General features: G+C 41.3%; 1 protein-coding gene across 4 annotated transcripts in view; it reads right to left on the reverse strand.

Moving 5' to 3' along the window:
- Positions 1 to 6296: 6296 nt before the first annotated feature.
- Csmd2 (CUB and Sushi multiple domains 2) overlaps positions 6297 to 16251 on the reverse strand; it is a 566560-nt gene continuing 556605 nt past the window's right edge. For all 4 annotated transcript variants that reach the window (XM_063236033.1, XM_063236032.1, XM_063236031.1 and 1 more), the window contains 6 exons: positions 14769 to 14930; positions 13251 to 13363; positions 11412 to 11499; positions 10136 to 10274; positions 9461 to 9676; positions 6297 to 8752 (listed from right to left, as the gene is read on the reverse strand). In XM_063236033.1, coding sequence (XP_063092103.1) covers positions 9517 to 9676; positions 10136 to 10274; positions 11412 to 11499; positions 13251 to 13363; positions 14769 to 14930 — 662 coding nt within the window. In that variant the 3' untranslated portion in view covers positions 6297 to 8752; positions 9461 to 9516. The remainder of the gene's footprint in view (positions 8753 to 9460; positions 9677 to 10135; positions 10275 to 11411; positions 11500 to 13250; positions 13364 to 14768; positions 14931 to 16251) is intronic.

Consider the following 16251-nt stretch of genomic DNA (forward strand, 5'->3'; position numbering starts at 1 on the left):
ACTCTTGTTATATATTGTCAAATTATTCTCCATGAGTTGGATCAGAGGAGCATTATAGTTCTTTCCAGCTTTTGGAATTTTGTTGATATTATAGTTGAAAAATTGTATCTCCAGGAGTGAAACTGAGTACCTTTCCGTATATGTAAAGGTCTTCTCATGTTCTTTTTATAGTTTTTTGATTATTTTTGCTCATGGTATTTACAGTCTTATTTTCCTGAATTATAAGGGTTCTTTACATATGAACATGTTTGCATGTTTTAGGTGTTTCTTCAAAAGAAAATATATTCTCTAATGTTGAGTTGCAGGTTTGACGTTTATTCACAAAAACTTCTTTTGATTATTTTGATTAGATGTTCTGCAACCTTTCTCTCATTTCCTTGATCTCTTGTGAACTGGGCGTGGTGGGTTAAATTTATTACTTTCTGTATTACTTTGCACCTCCTAACCTCTACTTTACAAAGGTGGCTGCTTCTTAATTTGTGCAGTTATTAATATTTATGTTATGTTCATTGTGAGCCATCTTCTTTAAAACATTCTTCTTTGTCCATTTTAATGCTGGTGGGCTGAATTCTATTTTATCTGGTCTCAAGATTTGCTCCCACATGCCTGGTGTTGCTTTACAGTTTAACTCACTCTGTTTTAGATGTGCTTGTTACAGCACAAGAGTGAGGTTTATTTTGTAAGCTAATCTGAAAATCTTTACCTTTTATTACATAATGTTTATGTTTGTACTCAGATCTGTCATAAAATTGTATGTTGTGTTTACTTTGTACATTTGTCATTATTACTGGTTCTTTCACAACTTAAGTTTTGGGCTGCTTTAACAACAGTGTATTACAATAGCATCAAAAAATTAAATATTTAGGAATTAACCTAACTAAGGAGCAAAATATCTTTACAATGAAAATTTCCTCACTCTGAAAAAGGAAATGGAGGGAGGACATCAGAAAATGGAATGATATCTCCGGTTCCTAGATAGGCAGAACTAATATAATCTAAAATCATTTATAGATATAATGCAATTCCAATCAAAATGTCAATGGCATTTCTCACAGATCTGGAGAAAAGAATCCTAAAATTTGCATGGAACAAGAAGACACCTAGAATAGTAAAAGAAATCCTGCATAGCAAAAGTAAAGCAACTGGCATCACAACCCCAGATTTGAAGTTACACTATAAAGCTACAGTGATTAAAACAGCATGGTACTGGCAGAAAACAGGCATGTGGATCAATGGAATAGAATAGAAGAAGCAGAAACAATTCCGGGCACATGCAGTTATTTGATCTTTGACAAAGGAGTCAAAAACATACACTGAAGAAAAGATAGCCTCTTTTATAAGTAGTGCTAGGAAAACTGGATATCCACATGTAGCAGATTAGGTCTATATTCATGTATCTTACCATGTATTAAACTAAAACAAAAATAGATTAAAGACCCAAATGTTAGAACAGAAGCACACAACCTGCTGCAAGGTAAAATAGGCAAAACTCTTGAAGACATAGGAGTAGTCAAGGACTTTTTGAACAGAACCTCAATTGCACAAGTAATAACATTAAAAACCAACCAACTGGACTACATAAAATTAAGTTTCTGCATAGCAAAAAAACCAACCAACAGGGCAAAGAGACAACCTAAAAAATGGGGAAAAAAACTAGACTCCCTAAAATAAAAGACCAAAAATAGGCAACTGAAATGAAAAGATACTTTTCAGAAGTGCAAATGGCTAGTTAAAAAAGTTTCAATATCTCTGGCTATTAGAGAAAGGCAAATCAAGACTACTTTGAGATACCATTTTATCTGGGTAAGGATGGCTGTCATCAAAAATCTAATAAAAAAGTACTGTTTATGATGTGGAGGAAAAGAAACTCCTCTACACTGTTGGTGGGAATGTAAACTAATACCAGACCTACAGAAATCATTGTTCCTCAAAACATTAAAAATAGAAATACCATTTGACTCAGCTTTCCTCTTCTAGGTATCATCAAGAGTTAAAGTCACCATATTAAAGGGATACATGTATATCTATGTTTGTAATAGATTTTGGAACAGTACATATGTTTATCAACAGATGAATGGGTAAGGAAAATGTGTTATATATACACAGAGGAATATGCCATAAAGGAAGATTATCTTGAGGAATTAGTAGGTAAAAGAGTGCAACTTGAGAACATGATGTTAAGTGAAATGAGGCAAACCCTTAACCTTAAATATCACACAGTTTCTCTTGTGCGAGAAACTCAAAGTGTATATATGCAAAAGAGGAACAAAACAGAAGCTTTAAGATAAGTAGATAGTGGGAAGAGGGTCAGATGGTTCTCCAAATTACCTATTTCATTCTTCCAAAAATATTCTAATATATGTGCTAAAGTGTTTCATTCATACTAGTTTCTTAGTACATTGAAAAGAAAGTTTTGTGCTAATGTCTGCTTTTCCTTCTTTGTTAAGAATCTTTTTTGTTGATGTCTTATATACTGAATAACTACTTCAAAGATAATAAGACACAGTGTACTATTTTCATTCTCATTATTTTGTTTTATCTTTTCATAAAATAAAAATGTGTGTATTAGTATTTGGCAAAATTTTTATTTTTATTAGTGATTACTTTTATAACAATATACTGTTACTGAAGTTTTCCAATTATCCCAAGACTGGATGCAACTTTTGTTCTCATTAGCAGAATCTTGGGGGAATGGTTGGTAAGGAAAATAGTCTTGAGTTTTTGAATATTTAGTATTTTGTTTTTGTGGTCTTGATGCTTAAAAATCATGTATATAAAATCCTTGGTTTGTACATTTTTCCTTCTATTTTGCCTTGTATGTTGCTATTAGGAAATCTGATGACAACTTGATTTTCTTCCCTTTGCAAATGAGTTATTTTTGAAACTATAGGCCTAGGTAACGTTTTATTTTTCTTTAAAATCTTTTAAAAAACTTTTTATTTAGAGAAAAAAGCAAAACAGAAAAAAGGGAAGAATAATACACAATTTTAAAAAAGCAAGAAATCACTAGTTGATAAATTATATATTGTTATCTTAGAAGTAGTTGTTCAAGTTACAAAATCTTTTTCTTTTTCTTTTTTTTTTTAATCGGTATTGGGGATCGAACTCACGACTGCCTGCTTGCAAGGCAGGTGCTTATGCCACTGAGCTAAATCCCCAGCCCCTCAAGTTACAAAATCAAAGCATAAAAAGTGGACAATAAAACAATGACAGCACAAACTATTCTGTTTGATGAACTAATAAAAACTTAGCAGTGTGGTTATCTATATTACACACTTAAACATACAAACAGTTATATCCTTCAGAGCACTTTCTTTCCTTTTCATTATTACAATATCTATTGCTTTAAAATCTTACAGATTTACTGGGCTATTACCATTCCAGGATAATATTTCTAGAAACATAGTGAGCCTTTCAATATAGAGGTCAAGGTTTTTTTTTTTTACTTTTTAATTTTTTTTAGTTTTAGACATTTTCTTAGTGTAGAATTTTAAGTGTTTGCTCTGTGTCTTTTATTTAGGTTTCCTTCTTCAGGGGCTTCTATAACTTATCTTACTTTCTCTGGGTTGTGTTTCACTTTCTTTCTCATTTGTTTTACCTCTTCGTACAAGAGTTATTTTCTTAGGTACTTTAATTTCCTTTCTGTATGACAATTATTACTTTTTTTCTGTATCTATACTTTATGTATTACATACTTTGCAGTTTGGTCTTAATTTCTAAATTTTCGTAAGCTTTTCATAAGCTCTTATTTTCACTCCTTATAGAATATCTATTTGTATTTAGAGTTTTGAAACTGATTTATGTTGTAGTTTAATATTTGCAATTGCTTATTTATATTTAATTAATGCTGAGATGTTTTAAAATATTTCTCTCCCTTATTTACTTTTTTGGGGGGTGGTATTTTAGTTGGTCACAATATTTTGCTATTCATGTTATGTACTTATGAAATCTGTGAGAATCTTATTCTTATAGAAACTTTGAAAATATGTGGATGCTTTCTGCTGGCCACAATAAGTGTATCGGATTTTGCTAGACCAGCGATAAGGGGTGATTCTGTTGGAGAGAGAGATGGTGAAACGGCTTTGGTTGGTTATTTGATTTCTTTGTTCAAGGGCACAGTCTTCACAGTATAGTTGGTTGATGGCAGTGGTGTCGGTTTTAGGATTGTCCCCACTTTCTGTGTGCTTCACTTTAGAAAACTTGTCCTGCCCTGATGTTTGGAGGTGAGTAGACATTTTTTGCTATTTTCCTGGTAAAGTATGTGTGAACTCATTCTGGACTTCTACCTCATGTCCTCCTTTTGATTCTCCATCACCCAATCCAATGTGGATTGTGTTGTACAACAGTCTAATCCCTGATCCTGAACCCTGCCAAGCTACCTCAGTAACAATAGGATGACTGGGTCCACCCAGCTGGTTCCATGTAGTGAGAGATAAATACCAGACGTCTTGTCCTAGATAAAACGCCCACACTGAAGCTGGGAAGTTGCTATGAATCAGATAATTGTGGTGACAAGGAGAGGCAAACAGTTGGGGTAATGGAAATCAGAAAATAGGACGGCATTGGGGCACATTTTCCACATAAAATGATGACTCCTGACACATGGATTTAATGATTTTTTGCCAGCCCTCCCTAGTTTCCTCCCTGTTTACTGACAGTCTTGCCTTGATGACCATCTGAGCTGGCTTTTCTCTCCTGTACATTTTGTGCTGCCTTAGCACACCTGCCTTTTAGATTGTAACCTTTAGATTCTGACCTTCACATACCTGACCACATACCAACGAAGAGGAGCAAATTCTTTGTCCCTAGGTTCCTGTCTTGAGTTGCCTTGGACTCCACTATTAAATTTTTAATATTTTAAAAATTATAGTAGAATACACACAACATAAAATTTACCACCTCAACTAAGGTTTAGTAAATTCACACTGTTGGGAGACCAACTCTATAACTTTTCATCTCGCAAAACTGAATGTTGTGCCCATTAAACAGTAGGTCCCCATTCACCATAATCACCATCCTGCTGTCTGTGGGTTTGACTACCCTAGGTACTTCAGATAAATGGAATCATGCAGAACCTGTTACTTGTGACTGGTTTATTTTGCTTAGCATAATATTCCCAGAGTCCATTCGTTTTGCAGCACATGTTAGCACATGTTTTTCTCCTTCTAAAGACTGAATAATATGCCATTGTACATATGTATCACATTTTGTTTATCCATCCATCCGTTGATGGACATTTGGTTTGCTACCACATTTTGACTATTGTAAACACTAATACTATGAATCTTGGCTCACAAGTATCTTTTTCAGACCTTACTTTCAATAGTTTTGGATATACAACAAAAAATGGAATTACTGTGTTATATTGTAATTCCATTTTTAGTTTTTTGAGAACTACCATATTATTTTCCATAGGGGTAGCACCTTTTACATTCCTGCCAATGGGGCAGAAGTGTTCTCATTCCTCCACATCTTTACCAATGCTCCCTGCCTTGATGTGCATTGCTTTCCTGTCCTGTCCTGTCCTGTCCTGTCCTGTCCTGCAGTAGCCATCCTTGTGGCTATGCAGTTGTATCGCATTGTGGTTTTGGTTTGTATTACTCTTAATATTTAATGATTTGAGCATCTTTTCAAATGTGCTTGTTTTGGTCATTTAAATATTTAAATATTTTCTTTAGAGCAATGACTCTTCACGTCTTTTGTAGAAGTTCTTTCTTCTTTTTTTTTTTTTTTTTTTGGTACCAGGGATCGAACTCATGACCTCACGTTTGCCAGGCAGGCACTTATTCTGCTGAGCTAAATCCACAGCCCCAGAAGTTCTTTATTCTGGATAATTAGTATTCTTTATCTAGTCTACAGATTAACCCTTTATCGGATATATGACTTGGAACTGTTTTCTTCCATTCCATAGATTGCCTTTAACTCTGATGGTTGCCCTTTTTTGTATACAGAGGTTTTTCATTTTAATGGAGTCTACTTAATTTTTTCTTGTGGGCTGTACTTTTGGTGTCATATCCAGATCTTCACCAAATCTAATGTCATGAAGTTTTACTTCTATGTTTTCTTGTAAGACTTTTGCAGTTTAAGTCTTTGATCATCTTGAATTAATTCTGTATGTGCTGTGTATAATATCCTTTTGTCGGGAGTATAGCATACAGCAGTGACACCCTGGTGTAGATAAAAGAGATTTCCACATTTTCATTCTTGGATGCTCACCTAAAGCATGCCTTTCTCCTTTGTCCAACAAACATTTGCCACCAGCTATGAAAGAGACCATAAAAATGTAAGAAAACCAATGCAAAAATTTATATTTTATTTGAATTCAAAAATTTAAAATTGCTTTCAAATTCAGGAAAGTACCATAATGCAGGACCCCAGTGGGGGAAGCCTCATATACAGAGACAGATAAATTAAATTTATATACTGCAGACAAGCCAAGAAGGTGTGTAGATTACATATTTACAGCACTTGATGTTTTCTGAAAACCATATTTATACATTTTATTACATTTACAAAAAAGGCTTTCACTACTGTTTACCTACAATAATGAAAAAAAATTTACACCCCTTTTTCTTTCTTTTTTGGTACTGTACAAACTTTGTATAATAAAAATATATCTCTGTACAAAAGATTTTTTGTTTTACTTTTTTTTTCCCCTCATGGGATGGCGGTGTGGGTGTGTGGTGTGAAAGGCGGCAGAGAGCCTAATCTGCCCTGCTTCTGTCCAAGTCTCTGGAGGTGGAGAGAAAATGCCAGAGTGGGGAGGGGGTGCTGCACAGCACAGCGCTGTGCCCGGCAGCCTGTTCACCTTGGGCATCTGGTGGACTCACAAGAAAACACTGCGGTGGGGAGCAGGGCTGGAGGAGGAGTCCCGGGTGATCAGCACTTAAGAAAAGGAAGGAGCAGCACAGGGCTTCCTGCATTTGTTCCAAAGACGGAAAGGGTGAGTGCATTGAGTGTGTTTCTTTGGACCGATCCTCTCCCACCTAGCCTGGGAATGAGGTGTCCCGGGGGATGGAGGCAGGAGTGGGCTCCCACCATCGCCAGTCTCCACTGTGTTTGCTGAAATGGCACTTCTCACTTTAGCCTATCTTAGCATCAGCCAAATCTTTTAATTGCTCCAACTCAGAATTGGGGAACCAGGTGACCTTCTCCCCCCACTCGCACACATTTCCGTTTGTTTTTTCAACATGTCATAGAGACAGCCGAGGCTGGCATGTCATATATGCAGAGGGTGTGAGCCCACAGGCACCTTCCCAAGGACAGCGGAGGTGGTTCAAAATGTAATACTTGGGTTCCTAAACGTGTAGGCTTCAGAACAATACTCATATGGAGTTCGTTAATGACTCAAGCACAATGAAACTGTCAAGACAAATCAAAACCACTTTAAAGGAGAAGGATAAAGTGTGACTTTCATTCCTTCTGTCCCTTTGATTCATGAGCTGCCAGCTCCTTTGTCTGCTGTGATCAGGGGCTTCTGGGAGCCAAGAGGCCAGCACCAATGCCAGTAGGCAAGGATGGGGGCGGGATGGGCTTACTGGGTTCCTACGTGATGCTGTCCAGGTGGAAAGAGCAGAACCCAGACAGGTCACAGGTGTCCCTGTCTGCCAGACCTGGCCCTGGGGTCATGTCAAGACACACCCTTCCCTTCCTTTGGTGCCCCTTCTAGGCCTGAGTTTCTGGAAGTGGGTGCAGTGGACTCTGGGATTAGACTGATTTGAGTCTGCATACTGACTCCACTCTTACTTTGTAGCTCATACCTCTTTACCTTCCTAGGCTGCAGTGTTCTCATCTGTAAAATGGGGCTACCAATCCTGTTTTGATCGCGTTGTAAGAACTAGAAATAATATACGCAGGTATCAGGCACAGAGAAGAAACCTCGTACATGGCAGCTGCAATTTTTCAGTGCCTTGTGTGTCCTCTCCAGCACCTCCCTCCTGCCACTAGATCTATTACCCCTTTCTGAGTCACAGACTTGTTTTCTCTTCTCTTGGTCATCAGACACTCAGATGTGAACTTGGGCTCTGGCCAGATTCCTGCCCTCTTCTCTTTGGCCCACTTTTCTTTCCAAGAGCTTCCCAGGACTCAGAGATTTTTTTTCTTTTAACTCACTAGGTTTAGAACTCAGTACAATTATGTCTGGAAAAAATAAAGAAATTAATTGGCAAACCATTTCTAGAGGTTTTTCCCTATCTCCAGGGTCATCCTTGCTGTTACTGTGCAGATGGGACCATCCATCTGCAGATGACTGCTGTCTGTAAGCTGACCCCTGGGAAGCATCCTACTAATGCATTCACAGTGTCCTCACTCACGGGGCCAGTTAGGAGCATGTTGGTTTGAGACAGCTGATTATGCCTACCGTATCTTCTCTGAGTTTGTGGGGAGCAGGACACAGGTCATCTTTTACATGCACTTACGTTTTTACGCCTTTGTTGTCCCTTCCATATGACACAAGTGAGGGAGAGGTGTGTGTTTGTGTGTTGAGGCCCATACACAAACGCACACACATGCACACACGTACACACCCACAGGTTGCTTTGCTATTTTAAATCTATAAACTTCCTTCCTCTGTCTGGAGCTTTTCTTCCTTTACTGTGGCAAGCCAGGGCATAGCAGGAGTCCTCTCCAGGGTGGCAGGCATAGATGGCGGCAGGGCGGGGCCAGAGTCCCAGCAGTTGCAGACACAGGCAGAGAGACGGATGAAGGGCACTGGGCACTGTGCACAGGGAGCTCCTTCCTGCCCCCCTGGGAGCTGGGGACAGATAGACCACAGCAGAATTGGTAGAAGACGGGAGGCAGGTAGGGTAAGGTGGCAGTAAAGGCAGCAGGAGAAGAGGCAACGCAAGAAAGAAAAAAGGGAAAGAATGAAAGAAAATTAGTTGGCTCCATTTTTTTATTCTTCCCTAACTGGCTGGGGAATATATGTAGAACATATATTTTTCTTCCTGTAGTCTTTTCCCCCTCAAGGGCTAACTTATACAGCTCGGGACTGGATTCTAACCTAGGAGTTATTAGCGGTGTGGTCTTGGTCACACGCATCAATTTTTTGAATTCTTTTTTTATTATCGGTACCAGGGATTGAGCTCACTACTGTGTGCTTGCAAGGCAGGCGCTTTTGCCGCTGAGCTAAATCCCAGCCCCTACACGCATGAATTTTTTGAGTGCCTGCTTTTGGTTTTCTCATGTTCAGTGAGGATTTTTTGAACTCACAACCTCATGCTTGCCAGGTAGGCACTTACGCCTTCAGTGAGGATCTTAACAGCACCTACCTGATAGGTAGATAGGATTCAGCTGTGTCTGTGAATTGCCCAGCTCAGTGCCTGGAGCACGGTGTGGCTCAGAGAGAGCCCTCTCTGCCTGTGCTTGTGCTGTGGCAGGGTCACCCTGTCAGAGCGACTGCGTGTGCCCGGTACCTATCTTTCCCCCACCCCTACAGCCCGCTTCCCACCCCCCATCTCACCAGCTGCTGGAGGCGGGGCTCTCGGTGGCGGCAGCGGTGGCAGCCAGGCCTGGGGGCTATACTGCGGTACACACTGTGCTGACTGTGAACTCCGCCTCGTTGGCCATGATGTCTGTGGGCTGGATGTTGCGGTCATACATGGGGTTCTCAAATGTGGCTCGCACGTTTGTGTTCTCGTGGCCTGCATAGCCATTGAAAGGAACTTTGGGTCTTCTCCTGGGAAAGAGAGAGTGCCTATGACATAGGAAGACATGGAGACACTGCACAAGGGCTCAAAGGGGGGAGAGGCGGAGTGGGACTCTTTTTTTTTTTTTTTTTTTTTGCGGTACTAGGGATTGAACTCACAACTTCGTGCTTGCCAGGCAGGCGCTTATGCCACTGAGCTAAATCCCCAGCCCAAGTAGTGCGACTCTTTCTTTCCTTTCTTTTTTTTTTGAGACAGGGTCTTGCTATACAGTTCGGGTTGACCGTGAACTCACTTTGTAGCCTATGCAGCTCTTAAACTTGCAACAATCCTCCTGCCTCAGCCTCCCTAGTGCTGGGATTATAGGCGTGTGCCACCATGCCCAACCTCTTTCTTTTCTTTAGAAGGCTGCATACACCTTCCCAAACCAAGGAGGCTCCCAGTGGGTTGTGTTGGTGGCCCTACTGGCTGGGCTTCTTCCTCCATGGTACCTGTGCTTGTAGAGATAGAGCACAAAGCCGGCGATGATGAGAGCGATGAAAGGCACCAGGATGGCCGCGGCCACAGAGCTGCTGTTGGAAGCAAAGTGGCGGCCGATGGACTCGTGTTCTGACTCCAGCAGTCTGCGGTCTGCAAAGTCCCAAAGCAAAGCACTCAAGTCGCAGATATGCAGCCTCAGGTGGACAGTCCCCGTTGGCCACTCTATGTCGCATGTTATGGGGAAGTGTCTCCCAGTCCTGCTTGGCTAGCAGAGCCCTGCCACCTACCTTTCACATGATGGAAATCCCTGGGAAGGGCCCTAGGCTCCTGCATGTGCTGGGCACAATCCTATCCAGCATGGGCTATCTCCAGTCCCAGGGAAGGTGACTGTGGAAGGACCTGGAATCGTGGTTCCAGAGGAGATCTTATAGGACTCAGTCCATTAGAAATTTCTATGCTTCTCATGGCCATAGACTCCTCCTCAAATGGAGCCAAAGTACAGCACAGAGCAAGAACTGCTCAAGCTGAGGTGGGGCTGAAGGCTCCTCTTCTGGAGGCTCTTCCTTCCTCCTTGCTGCCTCTCAGGGCCACAGAGTCTGACTATGTTCATCTGAGCCCTCAAGGGCTGGGAGTTTATGAAAGCAAGGAGGGGGAACCATGGAGACAGATTTCTTTTTATAACTGAGAGCTTTCTGGGGGTCAGAGCTATGAGAAAATGCAACAAACTGTAGTGGTGGAAGGAGTCCTGGAAACTGGAGGTGACAATGCCAAGGGTATAAAGCAGGTCTCTAATTGCTATCTAGATAGTGCTCCTGAGAAGTTAGGACCCCTCCCTACATCACTTGGAGGCTGGGCTTGTTGGATCAAGATGCCAGGAAGCAGGAAAGGAGAGGAACCTCCTTTGCGCTCATGTTTCTCAAATGTGACATGGAGACGGTACCATCTCCAGGACTGGGCTCAGGATGAAGTGGCATCAGGAGGCAGGGCAGCCCTAAGAACCTTCGCTTGAATGCTGCAGAATACCTCTGGGCCTTGAGTCTGGAGTGACACCTGAGGGAACATCCCTGAACTCTACTCAAGGCTAAGCATGATTCTGGCTGGCAGGGTTGAGTAGGATTAGATGTTTGGTTCTGGACAGATATGCCACAACTCCGTCAGAATCTGAAACCATGACCCAGAGGTGAGTGAGAACTCGCCTGCTGGGAGCTGTACTTTGTGGCCCTCTCCCCACCCCACAACATGCAATTCTTCTGCCACCCCCATGTCCACATGGCAGTTGTTAGTTACCAAGTCTTTGAAAGCCGAATTGCCCAAAGCCTTGACCCTTCACAGAGCCCTGGTAGATGAAGGTGCCTCCAGAAGACTCTGAGGAGACCTGTGATGGTGGGGAGTAGAGACAACAAGAAGCAAAGCATGCTAGAAGGTTCCAGAACCTTTGCTGGCCCACCAGGCCAGTCTGGAGACACACTCACAGGTACATGCTGCCAGGCAGCCTGCTATCCCCCAGTGACCTGCTTCTCTAGCACACAGACATATGACCCTCTGTCCACACCCAGGCAAGGGAAGAGCAAAGCGGACCCAGGGGTGGGGTTCCTGCACAGAATGAGGTAGAGAGATGATGTGATTTTTCTACTGGCCAAATTGGTCTTTCTGTGCTTCAGTTTCTCATTTGTAAAATGGGAACAATAACAGTATCCATTGGCATGGGGATGCCATAAGGATTGAATGAGTTAATAGAGATAAAGCACTTATTGCTTAATGAATAGGACTTAGACACAGGTGAGCTATTGTTACTTTGATGAAAACTGACTTTGGGGGCATTGTGGATTGAGCAGAAGTGATTAAAATGTGCCTAGCAGATTTAACTTGCTTTGGAGAGCTCATCACCTGGCAGTTCTTAGTTTTGGGGGTAACTGGGGATATAACAACTCTTCCCTGTTCCCTCTGTCTCTGTTCTGCTATGGAGCTCAGACAGATAGCTTGTGCCTCAGCAGCTGAAATGTGCTTTGAGGATCTCTACTGTTAGCATAGCTCCCAACCTGTGCCATGGGGTACTCTCTACCATGCCATGGCTGACTACTCACCTGTGCCATCAAACATGCCCTGGCTGGCTTTCAAAGGGGCCCTGATCATTTGCTGTCATTCTAGGCAGCAGCTTGTGCTCTCCTGGCCCCACAGCTCTCTTTTGGTCTTGTCTCTAGCTTGCACTGCTAGCTCTGGGTTTCACATGTGACTCTTGTCCACTCACTCCTGGCAGTATTCCTAATGGTGGAATCTGTTGTTTCTGCTCAGCTTTTGGACTGTCATTGTGGAAGCTGGATGGTAGCTAGGTACCCAAGAAAACCCACAGATCATCTCTGGCATACCAAGGAACTGACAGTAGGTGTCAGGCCCTGGAGAAGCCACTTGGTTCTTCTGATGAGTTTATAAAGCAAGGTCACTCAGACACAGTGCTCCACTGGCCAGCCCTGTCACCAAGGAGGCACAGTGGCTCCTTGGGTCTTTGCTATTCTGGCCCACCATGACCTCTTGGTCTATCTTTCTTCTTCTAGAACCAGGAATCCATGACAGGTACACCCTGGATGTGGTAGGTGACACTCTGCTCAACTCTACCATCTATGAAAAAGGAAGGTACAGGCAGAGGAACATCACAGGGGAACTTGGTTTTCACCTCAAGAATGCCCTACAGTGTAATGTCTCATAAGGGAGTACAAGAAATCCTGCTTCACCTTTATGTCCTGGTTTCTCAAGCTGCGCTAAATCATCCACAAGATGCATGCTCAAATGTTCAAGGTAGACGTTAGGGTAGACCACCTTCTTCCAGCTCCCTCCTACCATAGTAATTTGCATATACTCCAACCTCCAACCCTGGCTCCCAGAACTTGCTCATCTCTCCCAAACATGGCAACTATCTGGATTTTGAATGTTCTGATTCTTTTTATATTTTCTGTTGTCCACTTCATTAGAAGACAAGGACTTCCCAGCTTCTATTCCTGGCCCCATAAAAACTTCCTCTATGTTCTGTGTTTTTCCTGGGAGTGTCCACATCCTTCTGTTCACTTTCCTGCCAGGGATCTGGGAATCAGGATGGTGTGGAGTATGGAGAGGTCAGTTTGCTGAACTTACATGTCCATCTAAAGCCCAGTGATCATCTTTGAACTTATTCACAAAGACCTCCTCAGGCCCTATGATTTGGTAGACCTGCAGCAAGAGGTGAAAATCTTCTTTTTTGTAATTCCCTGGGAAAACAAAGTTCAGAGAATACATTTGAAAGGAGTGCGAAAATCTCAAAACACAAATTTGTGGACACATGGGTGTGAGCAATGGCCTGAATGGAATTTCACATGTAATTACTGATAGAAACTGCATATGTGTAAGGGGTTGGAGGTAGTGTCAGCTGTTAGTGTAGGCTAAATGTGAGTATGTGCAAGTACAATGCATGTTAATAACTGGATTACTACATGGAGACTGATCCTGTTTATAGCTGCACATCAAGAATATGATTTTATGTACTTTGACCTGCCTGCTGATGCATGGATATGTTTACAATTCAGGGGGTGCAGGAAGACATGAGGGCCTGCACATTGGAGTGTGTGGGTGTGTTTATGGATATGTGTCAGAGTACATAAGCGCACATGACCATGTGGTGGTGTGTATGTGTGCACGAGTGGACATGACTGTATGTGGGGCAGTGGATTAGTATGACCCTTAACTTAGTCATGCATTCAATTCTATTCAAGAAACAATTGTTTTTTGAAATATTTGAAACAATATTTGGTTTTTCTGATTAAGCAAAAATTAAAAATTGGCAAAATTTTGAAAAACACAGAGGTACATGGAGAAAAAACTCTCTCCTAATGTCGCTACTAAGCAACAACCACTGGGAACGTTTTCATGTAAATACTGGTAGTTTTCTTTTTATTATATTTTTTTCTTTAAAAGTTTTCCCCAGGGGGAAATATGACTGGAAATATACAGTAGGTATATTTCCCCCTGATTTGGAATATTCTATCCTGCAGATATTACATAATTACAAAACCTGTATTTTATATTTAAGACATTTTCTATTTTCAGTTTTTTATAACACAACTCTCTAAAATAATCACACTTTATTCATAAATATTGACTTGTTCATGTCAATTTCTTATAATAAGAATCATTAGCAATGTAATTAATGCATCCAGTCATCTTCAAGGATCTTTTGCCATTTTTTTCTAGCACTGCACTATTTTATACTTTGACTTTCGCTGCTCTGAATCTGACAGCACTAAGGGCTATCACTTTAAAAGCTGAGTTTGATGGTATAAATGGAAAATGGTATTTTGTGTTTATTTTTAATATTTTTGATGAGATGTATTTTCTTTCATTTATTGATTGGTCATATTTGGATTTCTGGAAATATTCTGGCTTTCCTGTTGGCTCAGTTGTAGTGTGTGTCTTCTTTTTGTTCTTTACATATTAATGTCTGTCATCTAACCACTTTGTGAACTTGTGGTCAAAATGAACATATGCCTCCTCTCCTCCCTTGGATCACCAGACAAGGGAAAGCCTCACATGATACGATGCTGAGCCCATCCTGGCAGAAGTATGCACCCGTCACCCTCACTGCTTGCCCCGGTTTCATGGGCATGGCCTCCTCCTTACCGGCCAAGTGCAGCTCCACACCGCTGTGGTCAATCATGGTGGCATTGACCTTGCTGTTGGCGACCTGGAAGCCAGTTACTCTAAGCATAGCTGGCTGCTTCTTCCCTTGGTACTCATAGGCCCCTTTCCATAGGAAATTCTTGGCAAAAACATCACCAGGAACTGGAGGAGTTGAGAAACACATGTGAGAAGGACTTTTTGTGTTGCTGGTATAACTGAGGCCACCTGAGGACTGAATCCACCTCACTCATTGAGGTTGTTTTCTTTCCCACCGTCTAACTCGTGGGGAGGATGGCGGAGTGCTGAGGTCCTTTCATGAACCTCTTGTATCTCAGAGTGGATGGATGCAGGGAATTGAAATCAATAGGTTGAAGAGATATCCATACTCCCATGTTCATTTCAGCATCTTCCACAAAAAACCAATATAGAAGTTACTTAAGGGCCCATCGACAGATGAATGGATAAAGGAAATGTGGCATGGATACACAATGGAATATAATTCAGTCTTTAAACAGAGTGCATTTTCTGTTATTTGTGACAACATGACTGAGCCAGGAGGACACTAGACTAAAGGAAATAAGGCAGGCACACAAACTGCATGATCTCATGTGTGTACAAACTAAAAAAGTCAAACACAAAGAAGTAGAGAGTGGAATGGTGATTCCCAGGGGGTGGGAAGGTGAGAGGTGGGATGGGGACATAGTGATCAAAGTCCAGCAAGTTTGGCTGGACAGGAAGAATAAGTTTTAGTTATTTATTACACAGCATGATAATGCATCTTCTATATTTCAAAATTGTTAAAAGAGTAGATTTCAAATATTTTCACCACAGAAACAAACTAGGTGAATGAATGGTTCTATTAACTAGATTTATTCAGTTTACTAAAACATACAAATGTTTAAACATATGTTTACTTGCTATCCCATAGATGTACATACTAATAATTTGTCAATTAAAATAAAATATTACAAAAGATAAAAAGAGAGATAGAACTACAAGGAAGAGAGGAGAAAAAAGAAGGAAAGGAAAGAGGAGGGAAGGGATCTAAAAGGTGGAGAAAGGGAAAAAAGAGGAGAAAGCTAATGTTAGCACAGTGTGGTAGAGAGGAACATTAGCTGATGAAGACTGATGTGGATTCCAGTCTTAGCTGTCACTTATCTGTTTCTTGATCACAAGGAAGAATCTTAGCTTTCTTACGTAGAAGGGCCACATCTGTAGTTCTGTAAACCCCATCTACCTCACCGGGGTGATCGTAGGGCTTAGATAACCTAGCAACGTAAATTACGTGCTACACAATGTTGAGCACAAAACATCACCTAAAAAGTGATAGCTAGTGACATTTCTATTTATCCTTGGAATAATTCTCTAAGGCAAGAATTTTGATCCCTATCTTATCAAATGTTAACGGAAGCTTAAGAGATGATGCTTATTTGCTCAAGGACACAACTGGTCAGTGACCAAATTGGTCCTAAACTGACTTTAG

The sequence above is a fragment of the Cavia porcellus genome, unplaced genomic scaffold, assembly GCF_034190915.1.
Source record: "Cavia porcellus strain 051 isolate PalLab524CR breed Dunkin Hartley unplaced genomic scaffold, mCavPor4.1 scaffold_25, whole genome shotgun sequence".
Lineage (NCBI taxonomy): Eukaryota > Metazoa > Chordata > Mammalia > Rodentia > Caviidae > Cavia > Cavia porcellus.